This window comes from Diorhabda sublineata, chromosome 2 (genome assembly GCF_026230105.1).
Source record: "Diorhabda sublineata isolate icDioSubl1.1 chromosome 2, icDioSubl1.1, whole genome shotgun sequence".
Taxonomy (NCBI): domain Eukaryota; kingdom Metazoa; phylum Arthropoda; class Insecta; order Coleoptera; family Chrysomelidae; genus Diorhabda; species Diorhabda sublineata.
Window position 1 is genome coordinate 15,349,240 of NC_079475.1, and position 22,089 is coordinate 15,371,328.

Consider the following 22,089-nt stretch of genomic DNA (forward strand, 5'->3'; position numbering starts at 1 on the left):
AAGCTATTGCGAATAGGCTAGAACCTAGGAAATTGATGCTCCTAAATATCAATTATGAAATTCTTCATCCACATATTTCTCATTGAGCCGAATACAAAGATATGAATAGATTGGTAGTTCTAAATGTTTCCCAAAAAATGACAAGCGGAATTTTTCTTTTAAATCCAAATTCACAACAGGTAACGTTGAAGCTACCTTCCCTCTTCTCGTTGATGCATTAGCTAAGATTCGTGGTGTTTTGCTATTGAGCTGTAATCTATCTGTAAGTAAGTAAATCTCGTCTGAAGTATATTCTGACTATTTAGAATTTTTGGAAATTTTAGTGATATTCACAAGCACAGAGAAAGGATTTTTAACCAAAATCATTCAAGGGTCAAAGATTAGTATACGATTCTCTACAAAACAATGGTGGACTGAAAAATGTGGTTTCCAAAATCTATAATACATTTTATGAGGAATGCCTATGCAAGATATGGCGCAGCTTAAGACTGAAAAAAATTAGAAAAACGAAGAAAGAAGTAGAAAAGACAGCTTGATGGCTAGTATTTTCTCAGAAAAATATTCATCATAATAAAAGTGTAGTAAATTCACGAGATTTCAACCGGAAAAATGGGAAAACTAACCTGTTAAAACTGGTACAGAGGCAGGAATTGGTTTTTTAATTTTTACTAGACATCCTGTTAAGGCATCTTCTTCTTGGGACAACCTATATACCACCACATCTTGAACATAAATCTTGCCTGGTCTAAATATCGAAGTAACTCTCTTGAGAAAATTTATCAGAAAATGACGGGAGAACAAACGAATATTTACTGATTTGAAGGTCAACAGTTCGACCCAGTTGCTAGTTTGATGGTTCTCTGTCGAAGGAGTCCTTTAAGATTCAATTTCGGAGGGCGGGCGTTGAAAGCAAGTGGCTTGAAACTGTTAGTTTCCCTACTCAAACATTCGATAGAGGCTAATTGTGAAAGTTTGAGTAAGAAAAGTACAAGGTAATAAGCTTTTATACATTTGAGAATTTGTAAATGAAAAACAAATCTACTTTTGATCCCACGGAATAATATCATTAATTCAGCCAAAAATTTCAACTTGCATAATTCACAAATAGAAAATTTCTTGCTCTAATTTGAAGATTAATACTTTATTATAATGAAAATGGCGGAATATGATTTAACACGTTTTTTATTACATTGAAAAACGACATACGGATCGCACATTTTCGTAGGTTTTTTTTGTCTTACGTCATAATTTTTTAATAGAATGTATTGTGATAAATTATTATTTGGTTGCAATTAATTTGTACCCCTCAATGTAAATTATGAAATGATTGAATTAATCTATAACGATTTTTTCCAAGTATGTTAAGACTTATTTTTTCATTTTTTGTTACATACCAGTATGTCTTTAATAAAAAAGAAGAATGCGTTATTGTCAAGAAATCCTTAACAATTTGTAAAAACAAATAAAATAAAACTTAATTATAAAGTATACACACAAAACACAATAAATAGCGATATAATCATAGATATGGTATGTTATAGCATTTTGTCATGCTTACTACAAGCTTATTTCTGCAGCTTTTCTTTTAAGTGAATCAAACTTTTCCGATAAGGTCGATGGTGCAATGAACTCATTCAAAAATTTTCATAATTATTAGCATTTCACATAAATTGTTCATCATCTGGTTTTCGAAATAACGTGTTTCAACATTGTTGAAAAGCACACACGGTTACATCGATGCTGAAAACGTTGCAGGTACCGCAAGCACTGCCTCTTGAATCTGTTCAAGTTCACAGAGCCGAGTGGCAGCCAGACTATCTCTAAAAACAGAGTAAAACTTATACAGGTGAGGTCGCTTATCAAATATAACGGGGGCCTAAGAACTTCTTCTTTAATTTTTAATTGAAGTTTTCGTGTATTTTGGTTCAACAAACAACGTCCCAACGGAAGTCGAATGGTAGTCACAACGAAAATGGTAGCATATGATTGTAGTACAAATTCGAGTTGTGCGGGTTGTCCTGCACATATTCTGCAGCGATACTGAATACACTGTTTACACCACCACTAAACCAACACTCAGAATTACACTGTCTGACACGCGTTTCGATAACCAAGTTATCATCTTCAGAGACTGAAGGTAAACTAAAATCTAATGACTAGACTTACCTGATTTATATTAAATTTTCCCACCAATAAACCTTATCCCGCGAAAAAGCATTCCAGCGGGAAAAAACTCCTTGGCGGGAATATTCATTCTTTGACTAATAAACTAAAGAGTGGGATGTAAGTAATTGATCCTTTGTATCTATTTAAGCTACTCTTAGATCTAGAAATTTCTGTGCTCTCAAACGCATCCAACAATTTATTATTGGATTAATTTTTTAACAATTTTACATTATTAATATTTATGTCATGATTGTGACTGGCAGCGAGATCGGCAATACCTGATTTTCTGGTCCGTCCATATTTCAATTGAGCATGTGCTCTTTAAGCCGGACAATAACGGATCTCTTAGTCTGCCCAATATACTTTCGGTCACAATCACTTTCCAAATTTGGTATTTTATCCTTTTTCTCCTGCAGAGAAATACATGGAATCGTAAAAAAAACCTCTTTGGTAGATATTTTATGTGTAGATCAGAAAAATATGTGAAATAATCTCTCTTTTGGTACAACAGACTAAGTACCAACGGGAGTCAAATAGCAATCGGACCGAGAATGGTAACTCCAGATTGTAGTAAAAATTCAAAACATCATCGCGAGTTCTTTGACCAGATGGAAAGGTCGCGCATGTCCTGCGGGTCGTATTTGTGAAACATTTGAAATATTTTCTGAATTATTCACATTATTAAAAACCTATTCAATAGTTATAATAGAAATAATATGATTATAAGGTATTCAAATAGCGCATATATTTATGTGCGTATACGACAAATAAAAAGTAGCAACTTCTTTTAGGACATCTGTTTGAATTGATAGAGTGTGAATTATCTTGATGTCGATGTACTTCAACCCTAAGTATCTTCATTAATTTTTCTATCTAATGAATATAATTACCCCTTTCTCATCCAAAAATACTTTCATAAGCAGTGACTAATTGTCCTCGTCAATCCCCAACTCTCCTCCAATTTTCTGCTGATTGGTTCTTTGTTTCCCATTTTAAAGGTGATTTATGAATATTTTCAAAGAACCGCAAATAAGGATAGCATTAGGATTCGATTATATCATAACGATCGTTACTATTCTCCATGGTCCTTTGAATATGAGTAGCTTTTATAAGTTCAATTCGTAGAACTTTAAGGTGGAATAATCGTTCCACTGTTCAAAGCGGCAGGCGATGTGGCGCTAAGATGAGATTCTCTCCAATACGAACAATCTCTTTCAGCATTCCCATTCATTATGAAAATGGGGCAAAAATATCAATTAGGAATATAAAATTAACGCATTAATCAATTGCAGGATGGAACGGAAAGTTCAATTAATTTTTCCAAATTAATTTGATTCAAAATGAAAGCTACTAAATTATCAAATATCCACTCTGGACAAACTTTGAGTGGAAAGATTACCATGAAATATATTATATGAAAAGAGATTACGTGGTTTGGATAGAATGCGAATATTAACCCTATAATACTATGATAATAGTGTTTTTATCAATCAATTTGGGTTTTTGAGTAACAAATGCACAAATGATGGAATATTCTCCCTCCTAAATATTGTCTACTCTATCCTAAACAGCCATCACTCCATTGCAACAACTTTTTGTGATTTTTCGGCATTCGATTGTGTTAAACATAATATTCCAATCAACAAATTGCATTACTATGGTTTCAGGAGAAGAACTCTCACATGATTCAAGTTATGCCTTACCAACAGAAGTCAGGGTTGATACAACGATGTCTTCTTGCAAGCCAATAGAATGTGGAGTGCCCCAAGGCTCAGTACTTGGCCCTATTATGTTTCTTCTGTTTATAAACGACATCAGTGGTTAATATATTTATTTGCAGTCGACATTTGTTTCTCTTAGGGTAATCCTGATCACACGGCACTTCATAGGACCATATCTAGTGACCTAATGATTCTTAAATCATGGTGCGATTCTCATCTTCTCTGTTTCAACGTATCTAAAACCAAAAAATAGATTGCGGCTTTTTTTATAAAATCGTTGAATCTTTAAAATTCTTAGGGCTTGTTGTAGATAATTCCTTGAAATGGGAGTTACATATTACCGCCTTATCTAAAAAACCCAGCTCCTCCTGTTTTGCGCGTTTCCAAAAAACTAAATACTTATCCACCCCCTTAACAGTTTCAACGTTGCACGGCTATCTACTTAAGAGCGCAGAGCACGACCTTTACCTACTTAACGTTCGGAATCAGTTAAAGGCTCAATATTATAAAATGCAAAAAATGCACAATCACTTGCCAATTGGAATCGAATCGATATTATCGTTGCCCCCATTATTTAATTAAAAAAGGTTATATACTAATTATTACCTATTACTATTATCTATAATTTAGTTATTCATTGAGGTTTTTTTCTGTATATTGAAATTTTATTTCATTTGTCTAGTTATTTTTATGTTTGCTTCTTAGTTTTTTTAGCTATTGTCTACAAATTGTAACAATTTTTTGACAATAAACCATTTCTCTCTCTCTCTTTTTTCGCGAGCTAGAAGGATGGTTGAAAGTGTTCTCGGTATACTAACTACTCGTTTTGGAGTATTCAAAGAGCATTTCTTTTTGATTCTATAAAAGTGAGCAAAAATGTTTTGACTTCTTTTTATCTACACAATTTTTTGAGAAAATCCCGTTCATATTCATCTGCATCATTCATAACACACCATGTTAAGATGTTTCTTAAGCTCCTTCCGGTAGTTAGTTCTCATAGAATTGAATATTTTCTTCACCTTATCTTTGCTTGCCCGTGGAAACATATCTTTGTGTTTACACAACAATGTTTCGTAAGCATCACTTTTTTTTTGTAGTCATATTCGTTACTCTTGACATTCAACAAAAATGGCAATTCTCGTGTACAATTTGACGATAAACTCTCTTTTTTTAACTTCTTCATTCTTTTTTTTTCCGCGCGTGTAGCCTTGTCAAGACGAAACAGAGACTAAAACGCTGACCCTAACAAATGCAATAGAAAAATGTGGTGCAATAAAAATTAAACTCACTTAAACTTTTGTTCAATCATTGTACAGTCTTCAATATTAACCCTAAACAGTCAATAATATTGCACAATTTATATTTTGCAATAAAATTGATTGTCTAGGGGCCGCCTTAGGCAGTAAAAAACAAATTGAACTTTTTTTCTTTTGAAATACCGTATTTTCTCATGGGAACATATGTAGGGTAATGACAAAAGTCACATTAAAAATAACGGCCATCTATGCATTTGGACTTGTATATTTATATTGATATTTATAATTGCTGGGAAAAACTGTATAACAGATTTTGAAAGTTTGTTGCTTGGAAACATACCGACGCCGCAGATGGTCTATAACCTAAAAGCAACAAGCTTGAGAAAGGTTTCATAAAATTTTTGAGCATTTATCAATGTCGAGGATTATTCGGATAGAAAATATTTTGTTAATTACAAAAAAAATACAGTGCTATAAAAATTTATTTAAAGATGCAATCAACAAAACAAAAGTAAGAAAAGTTAAATGAAGATCCAGACGTGTTGGTGTCTATAACTGATCAAGATGCATTTCCAATACGCATTCTGTTAATAATTTAATTATGATGTCCTTCGAAAGCGTGGATCCAGGGGGTGTCATGGGGGATCATGAGCCTCCTAAACCCTGATTAATATCCATTTCTGTATGTACATATTATCATAGTTTAATTTTTAATAAATTACTTTGGAAAATTGTCATTGTATGTAGTCTTTAGACCTTTAGTCCGTTTACCTTTAAATACATCATAAGATGTAGTTTTGAGTTAGAATTGATAAACGTTATTATAATTATTTAACAAGTCAAAATAGATTCAATGAAAACCTTCCACATTATTTCTCAGTTATCCAACTGTAATGGAGAACTACCCTAGACAAAACCAAAATATACAGTATACTGACTGACGTTGTGATATATGATTCAAATGAGGAATTGAGGTTTAAAGTAAGAAAAAAAAACAACATAATTGACTTATATTTTGTGGGTGGAAGGCTTAATATGCCATGTCTTTGGGGAAGGACTCGACCTAATACTAATGACCTCCCCTTTGTCAAGAACCTGGATCCGCCCTTGGTCCTTCGTCAATATTTAAGGAGGGTTCTATTGAGTTTGCATTGTTGTGACCCGTAATTTTTATGAGATCTTGCTCTTGTACATCACTTTTGGCCAATAGACTAACCGCGGTCGATCTATAGGAGGGATTAGTAATTTTTCTCCTTGGTATTCAAGCCAATCGCTTCAACAGATGATTTTGTTCAATTTTGAATCGTATTTTTTCCAATGGGCGTATTATCATATCGGTGATCATTTTCGGATTTCCAGTGATGTTTTAATCTTAGTGATTGACTTTAATATTTGGGCCCCTTTTTGACATCAATTTTTTAAATAATCTGACAGGACAAATGTTGCTGTAGTTGTTTTATATTATAAATTTGCTTTCAATACACATTCTTGAACGTCCTTGCTGAATGCAGGGTTATATATATATATAACTCGATTTGTTATACAACTATCGTTGTTTGAGTAGATACAAAAGTCAAGCAAGCAGCAGCTTCCCCATCTCGGCAAGCTAATTCTACCGTGGCTATGTGATAGAATTTCCATTCCCTTTAGAGGTATTTTCATTCTATGAATTTGTCATTCTCGTTATTTCTACTGAACTCAATGCTGTCGAACTTTATTTTCTTTTACAGCGATCAATAATAACTCCACATGATTTTGATGGTAGTTTCGTTACACTCTGTATCATCTTTTTCTCTGTATTCCACGGTATTTTTTGTTATGTTTAATTCTATAATTTCATTAATATTCTCGTCAGTATTATAATCAAATCCTGACATTTTGAAATTTTAAATATTCGAAACGTCAAAATCGAAATAAATCAATATGTTTACATGGCATTGTGATAAATTAAACACAGCTTATATTATCTGTTTTCATTACAATGTACTGACTTGTTGTCTTCAATCATATGGCTTCAAAGTGATTAATTTCATGGGATTTCTACTGGATTGAACAATTTTCAGTGAAATACTATAAATATAGTACATTTCCATGAAATTTTATGTAGATCAGTTTTATCGGTCCCAACAACAATAACGACGGGTGAGACAATTGTAGCCACAAGAAACTTCCATCTGAATTTTGTACTTTATTTATAATCCACAGTAAATTACGTTTCAGAAAACATATAACGGAAAAACTTATAAATTTATAAAGTCAAACTTATGCTTCACTAAAATTAACCAATCAACAAAGAATATCTTTAAATACTGACATTTTAATCATTGCAATGTGGTATATGGTCCATGTCATATAAAAGTATGACTCAATTGAAAACTCAGAACTCTTATTCAAGATTAATTTACGGTTTCAGGCGGAACGGAAGAATCTCGTATAAACTGAAAGATGCGGTTTAGCTCAGTATGTACATTAGGAGAAAGTTATGTAGACGTCTAATACAGACTAAACCGTTGGCTAGACAACAAATTTCTATGCAACTTCCATTTCCATTCATGATTTTATGAAATGGGTTCGTCCTCGCTGATATAATTTAGTTAAAACCTAGGCTGAAACGTGTGAAATGGTAACAAGTACTCTGTATATTCATATGTTCTGGATCACTTGTCGATATCGGAAACCTATTTTCCATTTCTCATGTCCACCAGGAAAGCTTTACATTATCTCATTTCTTTCACTTCCTGTGCGTTAAAAACGTGAACTTGGCAGTTTATCAACTACCTATCCAATAACGCTGGAAGTTCCATTGTGTATAAAGTCCAAAATATCTCTAAATGAATGAAATTATAGTGGATATCTATTCTTTGAAAATGGCGATATAATGTCAAAGGTTCGCTTATTAAGTAAAACTTCGTACAAAATATTGTTAAATAAATGGAATTTTCTTAAAATATACAATTATCATGCCCAAAAAATATAATTTATTATCTAAATAATTTTTTCATTACCACGGTACTGTGTTAACAGTATAATTCAGTGTTAGATCAATCAGCAACTCACAGCTAACTGGAATTACTACTCTGGAAGTAACCAACAACATCCTCAGATTTCTAATACATCTTTAATACTAATTAACGTAAACCTCAACACAAACTCTGCTTCTGAGAGTATTACTTCACAAATCGAAAGATTTAGTCGTCTCAATCTTGCTCGCTCTCCTTGGAGTGTCTGGAAGCTGGATTACCTCAACCTTCGTTGAATTGTGACAAGTTTTACTATAGTTTGATCAACAGTATCCGGATGCTTATGGAGGGCACTATTTCGATGTACCAAGGTACATTCTTAGTACCTTGTTGTGAAATATTTCAATGATTTGTAGACTGGTTGAGTACTACGCGACTAATTGGGTTTGACGATTTATGAAGCATAAACTTGTTGTGTGTTGTTCGCTTTTCTTTTGAATTTGAGCTTGAGAGTGATAACTAGTATTTTTCTGTTTTTATGATTGGGATCAGACTTCCATTAATAATTATAGATATATCTTGTTGATCTCTTTTGGTGAACTTTACGTGTATGGATTCATTTATTTTGATCATTGATTATTCATTTTAATATTTTATTGAGCCGTATCTGTAGGTGATCTGCCTCTTTTTCATGGTTATTACCTACTGCTAGTATGACAATTACGTCTGCAAAACTAGCTTATTAATTGAATCATTAATGTTCAAATGGAACCAAATTATATTTTCATTCAAAGGGTTTTAGCTCGTTAAACAGCAACGTTTTGACAATACACATAGACAAAAGATAAGCCTATAAGAGGAAACTTTGAGTGGCGGTTTACCTGTTTCAAGTATCATAATAACCTTTAATATTTTCCTCATGGAATATAAATTCTTTACCCTAAAAGATGTATTAATTAGATGTGTCAGTAATAAGATAAAATCTATATAATTTTTTCAGAAGATTTTAGCTCAATCTCTGCTCCTTGTTCGAAATTATCGTCTCTTTTATTTGGATGGAAAGTGTCACTTAAATATTTGGCGAATGTATCAGTCTTTTGTTGTTATTTGCCCATTGTGCCATCCAAATTGGTAGTATTTGTATAAAATGTTTTTTTAATCCTTTAGTGACTTACCATAGTAAATAGTTAGTGCTGACATCGTGTGTTAGTTCGCTTAGGTAAGTACTAATTGACCTGAAAACTTTCGACGATACAGAGAGAACGAAGATAGTCTTGTAAGAGAACACTTCGTGTAGCGGATCACCTGGTTTAGGTATAATAATAACCCCTGCTACTTTTTACATTAATAGTTCATATTTAAGCCTAGAAGATGTATTAATTAGATATGTTCAAGAGATAATATCTGCTTCTTGTTGTGCTATTCCTTGGTCAGTATTATCATATCCTTCATTTATCTGAGATGTGTCCTGTAGATGAATTTGGAACTTAACTCTTATATAGAAAACATCACAAAGAACCAAATTAACAGTCTAAGAATCGATAATTTTGGATATGAAAGCTGCATTCTCACATAGTAATCAAATTCCATCTGTAGAGATAATAATTCTGAAAGGCTTAAAAAGGGTCGAAAGAGGAGACATAATAAGCAAAAAAAAGGGAATAGGATCGATAATGCTAGCGCTTGGAAAGATTATTCAAAGTAGAAAGACAAAAATATGTGGCACGAAACATCAATACAATCAAAAGAGAAAGAGAAAGGCATGGAAAACACAGATAAAGAAAAAAAATTGGCACAGAACAAGAATCAGTTCCGAACATAAATAAAGATGCTATTTTGTTGGGTTTATACCATAAAAATATTACTCAAGGAAAACTACCGCTCTTTTTTTTCTAATATTTCATTGTAATCAATCTTAATCAAAGTCAAATTCGACAGTTGTATCGAAATTATCAAACATTTTCAATGCACTGAAAATTTAGAGCATAACTCATTAATTCACTGTAATGAAATCAGATTTTTCTCCTTTCCACCATTCAAGATGTTTTTCAATTTTCATAAAAAGTTGGGATCGAGTTTAAATAATGGAATTTGATAAAATGAAAAGCTTCCATCATTCTGAATTTTCTCTTGTAAAAATTTCTCTCGGTATTTTTTTAATTACTTGCTTGTCATTCAATCATTTGTTACATGAAGAAAACATCGATGTTTCCTTGACGAAGAAAGTTTTGACAAAATTGTACCCCATATTAATTAATGTAATACAGAACGATCTAGGTTAATACTACCTACATATGAGAGATATTTATGTGTAAATGCAATGCAGATGCGGGGAAACACTTTTAGGAAAATTCATTTAGCGTTTTTCTTTTAATGCCCCACGTAACTTTTGAATTGATCTTATAACCTCTTGTAATTGCGTTTTAAAGATAACCTACCAAAATGCCATGACCCTTCTCACTGAAAGTTACATTTTGAATTTTTACAGAGGTGTGATACATCTCAGCTTTTACATCATATTAATGGATCCATGATTATATATAAGTCAATAGTGGGCGGATGAGTTTTTTTATAAATTTGGCATTTTGTATTATTTCTCGATCTCATGGTGTAAGAGAATCTGTTTCTGTGAAATTAATACCGCTGAACCTGATCATTTTTGCAATTTTTTAGTCAATGGAAGAGTTTTTTCAATCAATTTTCAAAATTTAGAATACTTGTATTTGTGCTTAAATTAAGAGAGATATTAGATATTAATTTGCCACTGTTGCATTCAAGTTTATCATGAGTGGGTTGCAGCTGGAAAATACAAAGACAAACTTGAAGCTTTTGGTGGAATTAACTCCTTTTCATTGGTTTGATAAGAGCGTTAGCTAGTATCCTGCTCATTTTCCACAAGTTTCCAGTATTTTTGCGTGAATGAAAAAAAATACAAAGCAATAAAACTGGAAATAATATAGAGATAGAAAGACTGATTGAGGCTAAAGCTTGTACTAATCATTCTATAAATAAGTTTGGGAATACTGGTACATACATTTTGTTTAAAATTAATCCACAAGCTACCTCTATCACAGAATACATTTTTGCTTAGAAGTAAATTAACAGTCACAATTACATTCACATGAACGTATTACCCTTCTTAAGAGCAATCAAGGACGTCAATATCAAATTTGACAATTCCAATCGCTGGAATTTCAGCCACAACTATTCGTCAATAACTTGTAAATGTCAAATACACGCTTACACTGTTTTGTTAGAATATTAAATGTCAGATGATAGTAATTAACATTTGTTCAGTGCTTTCCAGGTCACATTCTCTACATGTGAAACCCGAACATACTTACATGCATAGAAATGGGCCCAATATAATCTTATGACTATATTTTTTCCAATTATTCATCAAATCAGAAATAAAAATAGGCTATTTGAAAGACAATTTAATATGCTTCAATCATCTCTCATACAATTAGCCGTTAAACCTCCTCTTCCGTGAACACGGTCGCCCCTATGGATGAACACCGGGTCGATTCTTATGAAAATTGCACCTCAGTTCATGCAGGAACCATCCCCATAAGTACTCCGCTCTTAAAAGCAGCAATTTGCAAATTCTGGTTCCAATGTTCAATTCAAATGATCCTGTGCAAAACGCAGGCGTGGTTGCCGAAGAGCTAGAGTAAGCTTTGGACTAATCTCAGGTGTTTTAGAGGTCAGATTCAGAAATGTAATATCATTAACTCAACGTCATAACTATCAATGAATGGCAGTTTTCCGTGACAAACTCAGAGAAAATGCTATTGCTGTGTAAAATTCAAAGTTAAATAATTATAGGTATTCAGCTATTGGGGGTCATAGAATGATACAAACAACAGTTTTAGTCTCAGAACCGCAATACATGACCATCAAATTGTTGTTTGTTTCATACTAAGGCTTCCAATAGCTCAGTACCCATACTTATTAAACTTTGAAAAACAAATTCCTTTACTGATTAGACTACATTTTTGTGAAACGGTGGAAGAAAGTAAAGCCCCAATTTTTTCAAATGTATCCATTTTATCGATAGGGTCCCATTTACGCGACAAAAAATTTTCAAATCATATAAAGCTAAATAATTATTAATAATAATAATTAATAACTTTAATAGTACTATATACCAGCATTGGTTATTACTTCATAATTTTCAAATCAAAATATTCCTAAAACGGTACACAGTATCGATTTTTATCAGGTGTAAAATAAAATGATTTTTCAAGTTCACTTGAAATTTTGCTCAATAAATCTAATACAGAAAAGTTATGTTTAATACTACTTGGTACGAACCGTGTAACAAGCGCTCTCTATGAGAGTCAGATATAAAAACCAATTCGTTGGATGTATCAGCTTCTAAAACATATTTTTCAGTTTTCTATCTATTCTATATCACCTTTTTTTGAATCTCCCTGTATGGTAATTGGAATTAAGTTTTTATTATATTGGGAATGTTTACAGTGGGAATTGGTTCAAGCCGGTCGGCCCTGATATAAGATTATTTTTTCTGCAGGACTTGGTTTATGAATAACTGAGTTTGTTTCACGTGTGTGTGTTTGGAAGTCCTCCGGGTCAATTCTCCCCGAGCTGATGTCTTCACCCGAAAATAGCTCTCTGAAACAAATTCTATTGATGATCACTACTTTTTCAATAATCATTACATTCTTAATTGGATAATTTCTAAGAAACTAACAACAAGTTAATCTACGTTTCATAAGATTATTTAACAATCATATTCATTAATATGAACAATAATAAGATAATAAAATATTAAAGACATACTTCCAATGTTAAAAAACTTCAAAAAGAATCAACAATTCCATCAAATTTTTTTGGTACAAAATTAAGGCAGGCAGTATATTATTTGGTTGACCTATTTGAAAAATATGAAAGGTTGGTACGGGCGTTTATTCGCAGGTAAAGGAATTTTCCTATATTCTGTGTAGGTATTGCATTTATTCACACGTTCATATCTCTTGGATTTTCATCATACCTAGAAAAAGTAATGAAAATATATGACCGTAGAGACAACGAAATATAAAAAAGATTTGATTCCATACTATTGATATAGCACCAAAACATGTTATACCATATTTCAATTATATGCGAACTGAGACTGTTGAATGAAATACTTCAGTAAATTGGTGAAAAACCACAACATACTCAAACTGATTTTAAGCAAATGTAATTACCAATAATAACCAACTACATTCAAGCACTCTTGGATATTGTACGTCATCATATCATGTCATAAATTAGCCCTTCAACGTCAATATTTTGGACCGCAGATGACCATACTCAACAGTTGAGTTAAACTTGTGGTTGATGAAGAAGTGAGGTTAAGTTCGATATTTAACGGTATTTTAGTACCGTTTTATTGAAATAAATAAAACCATTAACATGTACGAAGTTCTAGTAAATTAGGTTATAATTGTGTGGTCATTGTACATGCACTCAATTTTAAGTTAGTATCAATCATTTAATTGGACTTATTCTGATTACTAATATTGTTTTGAGTGGAATTTAGGTGGAAAACACAAAACAATTGCAAGACATTTGGTGGATTCTTTAGATTTTATAAAAAGTAATGCAAATCCGAGCTCATAAGAAGGGATGGTCACTAGTGAGACTTAACCAGAAGGTTAGTGACACATCAGACCCCTTCTAGCAGCCCCTATGATAAACTTTCCCAGTTGAAAATTAGTGACAGGTTTAAAAATCTGAAGGATGTGTCCCCAAAAACTAATAAACTAGATCAAGTTTTACGAGATTTCAAGTACCAACGTTTGGAGCAAAGAAAACAGTTTGAGATTTCAAGTGAATATATGAAAAAAATCGGAATAGCATAGAGAGAGGTTGATCAATCTTTTCATATAGTTATATTTGGTATTTTAATAAAGTTATTTTGGGCGAAATTGATATGTTTTCCATGATTAGAAACTTTTTAAATATAGTATGGTTTATCTATAGATATAGATATAGGAAGAAGTGTCTTTCAGATTAAGTGAATGATATCTAGTGTTAGGGATCCAAAATACTCATAAAGAAGCACTGATTTCATTTGGAAATAAATAATAAAAAATCATGAAATTTCACATTAAAAATTATCCGCTATTAGATCTCTCTTGATCCTACCATCCTCCTGATCTTCTTGATAATTTGTTTGTCTGTCATATTTATCTATAGGAACCTGTCCTTCCCATATGTCTTTCTAATTTTTGAGCAAATGTCTAAAATCTCAAATCTATCATATTCGTTATATTTCTCATTTAAAGATTATTTTGAAGGGAAACTACAATGTGTTTGTTTAGTTTCTCACAAAATTCGTCTTATTCAGTTGTTGTGAATCAGGTCTTCAAGTAAAAAACCCAATATACTATGATACACATTGCATCTTCCAGAGACTTTCAGGTCTATTAACTTATCTTTGTTCATAGATCCATCAATTAATGTTGGAAGATTCTTCTCTAAATTTCGCACACAGACGTTCTTAAAGTTGAGTTTTTGTTTTAATATGAACACCTACACTAAAAATAATGTTACTTCTAAAATACCAAAACCAAAACCTGTTCATTCGCTTGAAATTGGTTTATGTAGAAGAACATTATAACTAACCATAACCAATAGTATACAGGTACTACAGATGTTTGTATTTGTAGACAGGAAAATATTTTTTGATACATTTCAATAGTGCAGTTTTTTCTACTTTTGGATCCTTCTTCGTTTACGAATGTTGCTACTTAAGTTTTGAGATAGACAAATGAAAATAAATATAATTGGATATGACTTATCCATTCCAATTGAGGTACTTCCAAAACATGTGATTTAACCGCATCAACCGCTTCTTCAGTTGTAGAAAAACGTTTACTTCGCAATTTATTCTTGATCTGCGGTAATAAGAAAAAATCATTGCTTATCAAACAAGGACTCTACCGCGAATGACCCACCAATTCAATGTTTTGACGTTTATGATTGAACTGATGTGCGAGAGCTCGCATTGTCGTGGTGGAGATTGATTTATTTTCTTCGACTGGTTTCCCTGATTTTTGCGAACATTTCTGGTGATCAAATGCTGGTATTTCAGAATTTTGACGATGACGACATGTCCAGTTATTCCGAAAAAACAGGCGACCATTTGATTGTTAGATTGGCTCATCCAATTCCATTTTTTTACCAAGATGAATGTTTTAAGTATCTTTATACAACTCAAATAGCACTCGTATGAAAACTACAATACCCATGAAGACTTTTATATAGTTAATTTTTAACTGTCATATTGAAATTAACCAAAAGAAGTCTCTGTAATACGCCAATAGAATCAATGAGGTCATTGATTTTTGTTTTGGTTTGATTCGCATAGATACGAAAAATAAAAAAAAAATCCGAAGATTAATGGAAATTTAGGATATATACTTCTAATAATTGAAACCATGATATGAAAGGAATTGAGTGAATGAAACAGTTATTTCGCTGCAAAAACATATTTTGTTTTTATATTTCCTCATACATCAATCAACTTCCCAATTTTTTCAAACCATATAAAATATACATAGATGCAATTCCTGTACTACGAGGATGTATTAATGTCTAGTTAGACTAGACCAGTTCCATTTATAATCAAAATATTGCGTTACCATAGCAAAGAATAATAAATTATTAGAAGTGTCAGTGTAAAGTTTGAGGTCAAAAAGTAAACCAGAGTTACGTAATAAATTGAAAGAAAAAAGATGTTCACCGAAATAGTGAAAATCGAAAAATTGGAGTATCGAGCCATCAACAAGTACCTGTATTTAAAAGGGTTAAGAGGTAAGCAGATATACGAAGATATACTCAATACACTTAGTGATCAATGTCCTTCGGATGCGACCGTGACAAATTGGACTGCAAGCTTGAAAACAGGTAAATTTCCCATTGAAGATGATGACCGATCGGGAAGGCCAGTTTTTGTGTCACTTCTCGAAAATATCGATGGAGTTGAAGACATTATTATATCAGAAGGTCGAATTGGACTAAAACGGATATCTGAAGCACTGAATATTTCATACGAATGCGTTCATCATATAGTTCACGTCAGTTGGGACATGAGAAAAATTGCTGCAAGCTGGATCCCCAAATATTAAATTGTTGACCAAAAGCGTGCATGGGTAGAAGCATCGCGTTCGATTTGAAAACGATGTAGACTTCTTAAACCGAATTGTTACTATGGATGAGACTTGGGTACATTTCTAAGATCCAGAAACAAAGCAATTATCGATGGAATGGCGATACTTTGGTTCTCCAAGACCTAAGAAGTTTCGTGTCCAAAAATCTGCTGGAGAAGTTCTTGCTTCAGTTTTTTGGGATTCATGATTGATTTTTTTGATTAGGGTACAACGAGGAGGTGATAAAAGCTGTGGAGGTCTGGTTTACAGAGCAAGAAGAAACATTTTTTTAAAGGTCTAGAGAAGTTGCAGGTTCGCTATAATAAATGTATCCAATTAAAAGGAGAATATGTTGATTAATAAAATATTTTTACATTGAAATTTTGTTTGATTCTATAGTAGGCTAAGAATTTTTTAATATATCCTCGTACATTGTTTTACAAAAACTATTAGTTTTGTAACTGTTGAGATAATATCGATAAATCCATTTTTCTTTCAGAGTCGATCACGAAGTCTCAATCATCTTGACAACTTAGAAATGAGGCAAGGAATAGTTTCATCGGCAGACGTAGCTCTCAAAGATTCCAGATCCGAACCAGACTGCACTAAACCATTATTAGCACCATCAGTGGTTCATGAACCTTCTACACCTACAACTACTACACCTCCCACTAGAAAACACATGCTTAGCAGGTCTCAGGTAAGAATTATTTTTTAAATCAAGATGATTCCAGTAGTGACTATACAGTGCTATATAAGGGCTACTGTCGAATTTGTTACGAGAGGAACTTGTGTCATTTAAAAAGTACGGTTCCTCAGTAAGATTAGGTGTTAAGGCCTCGAGTATTTTGTTTATTATTTCCAGGATTCGATATCATTTTCAACCAACCCACATTTTTGTATACATGTCTTCTCATTTCGATTATCTCTCTCTTTTCGAAAAATATGTAACTCATAGTTTTAATTTTTCTAATTCTGTCCTTTATTCCTTCTAAACATTTTGCTGATTCTTCTAAAATTGAAACTTATTGTATCTTATCATCTGTTTCACATCTTACTTTTTGATGTTTTCCATGTACCTTGCTTGAGAAGCGGCAGTAGAGATTGGACTTTGGAATGCCAGACTCAGAGGACTAAGGGCAAGGAAATTTAAAAACAATTTGACCAAGCTGCAGAGGAAATCCCTTACTCACAAATTAAGAAACACCTCAAGCTAAGTTAAATGAAAGCAACCCTTATGAAACCCACCTTCAATGACCAAAAATTCAGAATTGCAGTTAAAATTTTTCTCACACAAATTGTAAGAAAATAATTTTAAAATCAATAAAACTTTTTATTCAGAAAATAATTTAAAAAACAATTTTGAATAATTATATTTCATAACTTCTTTCAACCCCTGGTTTTGATAAGGGTGCAGTTCAGAAGGGTTGCATAAGCCAGATTTGGTATGCGAATGCAAACTTATGTATCTCCTTAAATTTTTACAATACGTAGATTTATAAAAGCTGAAAAGTTTTGGTAAGATAAACTCTACAATTAATATTCGAAACATTTTCTCATAACAAGAATATTTTTTGGTTTATTTGAGAAAAATTTACTTTTTTTCAAGATTACGGAAATGCAGTGTTCAATATAATGATTTATTTTTTCTAAAATAAGCATTCAGAACCGGTCAAATCACATGGATCATATCAAGAATACATGAATAAACTTAATTGCAAGGTTTTTCTATGTGCTTTGAAAAAGATCCCGTGATTTTTTCCCAAATCATCCATTTCAAGTTAAAGGTGTTGAATTCAATTCAATCCTTTAACGAGCAAGAACTCGGTTATTATTGAATTTAAAGAGGTCCTTAAAAAACTAGTCTCTTTGTTCTTTTATAAAAACAGTAAAAAAATATGCGTTTCTTAATGAAAATTGAGCTGTTCCAATCGTTAATAAGTCTAAAAGTACCAAATTTAGAAAAAAACTTTGTAGAATATAAGTTGCTTAGAATTAGTCAATCTATCGGCCTAGATTATTTTGATGAAAAAAATTTTCATCTCCAAGGGCAAAAACACCCTTCGGCACAGGGTAGATTTTGAAGAAGGTTATAAATACTACCTTCATACCATCAAGAAAATCGACCTTGATTATCAAAATTCCACGGGAAATTGGCTGGTACCAGGCCTAGAAATAAAAGCTCAGCAACGTATTAATCTGGAAAGTAAAAGTCTTCTAATCTAGAGTCGTCAAGATTAATTAGAGAACTAGACGCAGATAAGGACTACGACATATTGCTCTAGGTAACACAAGCAGTCCTGTATTATTGGTCAGGTTGTCAGGTGTATGGTATTGCTTTTAATGTGTTCATTTCAGTATTTATTTTGTGCTAGTAAATTTCTGTTTAGTTTTTAAAATCCTGCTTTCTTTACGAAAAACCATTATTTGGGCAATTTTCTTGTTTTTAAACGTATGAGATACAAATATAGGCAAAGGTACTTTTCACGATTCTTATTTATGAAATGGAACATAATATAATTCCATTCGTACAAAATCATTTTTGCTACCAATTCACAAATATGAACGAGCGATTCTAAAAAAAACATCTCAAAAGAGTTCCATTCGTTTACTTTTGCTCTGTTTGATAAGATAAAAAAACTCTTTGTACATTAATTCTTAAACGTAATATATATATCTCAAGAAATTTCGAAGACAAACATGATTTATAAATGACACTCGTTTGAAAGGCTGGGAAAAGGTTAATGGCAGCTGCAAAGGGATTTGCGGTCTTAGGGAGAAAAAACAAAGAAAAAGGATAGAAAGTCCAATCTCCTCGTTTCATTTTGAATGATAATAATAAATCATTCACTAGTATCTATTGCAGTTAAATCGCCTATATGGGGCAACACAAACTAATTTCGAGTTTATGACACGATTCTATGGATTCAGAAAAAAAACAATAATTTCATACGAGTTATTCAAAAATTACTTACATCACAATTTTATCAAAATGAGATAGACTCGCATCGAATATATTAGTTTTCGATATAGACTCCATATTTAGCAATGCACTTGGTTCAGTGAGCTTCTATATACCTTCGTGGTAGAAAGTTTTTGGGCTGACCATTTTTCACCTCATTACGAACGTCCGTATCTAAAGCAAATCAACGAATTCTCAATCCTTCAACGAGATGGAAATCTAAAGAAACGAGGTCTAAGCTTTAGGGAGGTTTTTTCGAAGTTTCAAAGCCAAGTTTGGCCAAGCATTGGTCAAACAATTCATAGTACCTTGAACTTTTTAGGTAGTTTTGGTGTCCAAACATAGGGTCTTTTTTATCCAAAACCAAGGATAGTATCACCTTTCTAGCGGATGGCGAGGTCTTGAGTTTTTTTTTTGTTAAAGGGGATCCTGGGTGTTTTGCAATTCAGGTTTGTACGAGGATATATTGAAAAATTCTTAGGCTACTATAGAACCAAACAAAATTTCAATGTCAAAATATTTTATTACTCAACATATTCTCCAATTAAGAAATTGGATAAATTTATTACATCGAACCTGCAACGTCTCTAGAAAAAAAATGTTTCTTCTTGCTTCTTGCTTTACGATCTTCTAAACTTTTTTTCAGTTGAGGAAAGAGATGATAGTCAGACGGAGAGACGAAACTTCTTAGGTCTTGGAGAACCAGTGTGTTGCCATTCCATCGATTGCTGTTTTATTTCTGGATCGTAGAAATGTTTCATCTATAGTAATAATTTGGTGTAAGAAGTCTACATCGTTTTCAAATCGAGCACAGATCGAACGCCATGCTTGCACGCTTTTGGTCAAAATTCAAACATTTGGGGATCCATTTTGCAGCAATTTTTCTCATGTCCAAATTGAAGTGAACGCGTTCATATGAAATATTCAGTGCTTCAGATATCCGTCTTAGCCTAATTCAACGGTTTGATAAAATCATATCATGAACTGCATAGATATTTTCGGGGAGTGACCCAGAAACTGGCCTTCCCGATCGGTAATCATCTTCAATGGAAATTTACCTCTTTTGAAGCTTGTAGCTCAATTTTTCACGGTCGCATACGAAGGACATTAATCATTAAGAATATTAAGCATATCTTCGTAAATCTGCTTACCTCTTAACCCTTTTAAATACAGGTACTTGATGATGGCTCGATACTCAAATTTCTCGATTTTCACAATTTTGGTGGACATCCCTTTTCTTTTAATTTATTGCATTTACTCTGGTTTACTTTTTTGACGTCAAACTTTACACTGACACTTCTAATAAGTTATTGTTCGTTGCTATGGTAACGCAATATTTTGTTTATGCATGGAACTGGTCTAGGCTAACTAGACATCAATACATCCTCGTAGTATTGAACTCAAATGTCATCAACGAACATTATTTTGTTTAAAAATACGTCGCTCTCTGCTTTGAGGCTGTCTAATAAACGTTGGCAGATGTTTCAACGTTTGTTTTTGTTTGTTGCGGTTAACTATAACAAACGTATACTGATAATTGAGGGGTCTCTGTTAGAGAGTGTCAAGTGTCTGGTAATGGATAATGTGATTTCTGAAGTTATCTTATAAAAATATGCAAAATTTGAGATTTATCATGTGACAAATTTCAAGGACTTTTTTATATACCTTTATACTCTATAGTCGCTGGTGTTAGGTATATATACACAGAGAAAACTCACAGCTTAGTTAAAAAAACGAGGTTCCATCATTTATCCTCTATTGAGCTTATATACCCGATGACATTTTGAAAAATATTTTGATGACTTATAAGGATTCAATATTTTATTATAGAATTTCATTCCATCCTAGACTAATTAGTTTCTCGAAGACCAATGTATTCTTCTTTCCCTTTTCCCTGCTGAGTTTTTCTCATATTATATTTTTGGAGGTATTTGGTTTTGATTTTTTCCCACTCCACGAGCTAGCCTGAGGAAACATTTATTCAGCTTGTAAGAACACCAGATTCCTACTATCACCAATTTATACTTCGAAACTGACTTCTCCACTCTAAATAATGGAGATATACTGGTTGGCAAACCATAGTTTGTCTTCCTATGCCCACGATAGATTTTACTCCTGAATTTTTGTCAGTGATTTTTTTGCACGAGTGAAGACTCCTGAAATTAAAAAAGAAAAGCAATATCAAAATAATAAATGAAAATGTGATAAATTACTCTAAACCGCATTATATTCTTAAAGATTTCACTTCCATAATACAAATTCAAAAAACTGTAATTTTTTCTACTCAATTTTTGATATCAATAAATAAAAAGAATATTTTTAATTGGATATGGCTTTATTATTTTTTAAAATATTCTGGATTAAGGTCAATACACTTTTATATGCGTACCAATTGTCGAAGCATTTTTTACATTTCATTACCAAAACATGAAATTTGAACTCAACTGCTTCTTCAGGTGTTGAAAAACAGTTGACCATTTGCTGCGTGTGCGAACAACTTTTGTTGGATTTGGATCTCCTTGAAAAACCCATACAGTCGATTTTTATTCATTTTCGGGTTAATATGCATAGATCCATGAGTCGCCGCCTGTCACGATATTATAGACGTCGTTTGAAGCAGTGAATATTCCCAGCATATCTTCGCATCAATCGAGACGAACTTTTTTGAGCAATTGTCAAATTATGCGGTATTTAATCTTTGTGGCAGCCAAAAGTTCATGCTATATTGAATATATGCGAATGAAACTGACGCCCAAGTGTGCCTCAATCTCACGGTATATCACATGACGATCTTACAATATCAGTTTATGCACAGTATTGATGTTTTCTGGTACAACAGCTTATTATGGATGACGAAAT

At 32.5% G+C, this 22,089-nt stretch overlaps 1 protein-coding gene across 4 annotated transcripts in view; it reads left to right on the plus strand.

The window, feature by feature from the left end:
• Nucleotides 1-22,089, plus strand: part of LOC130452813 (pleckstrin homology domain-containing family G member 5) — a 363,306-nt gene that overhangs the window by 175,050 nt on the left and 166,167 nt on the right. For all 4 annotated transcript variants that reach the window (XM_056792270.1, XM_056792271.1, XM_056792272.1 and 1 more), the window contains one exon: nucleotides 16,768-16,968. In XM_056792270.1, the coding sequence (XP_056648248.1) occupies nucleotides 16,768-16,968 (201 nt within the window). The remainder of the gene's footprint in view (nucleotides 1-16,767; nucleotides 16,969-22,089) is intronic.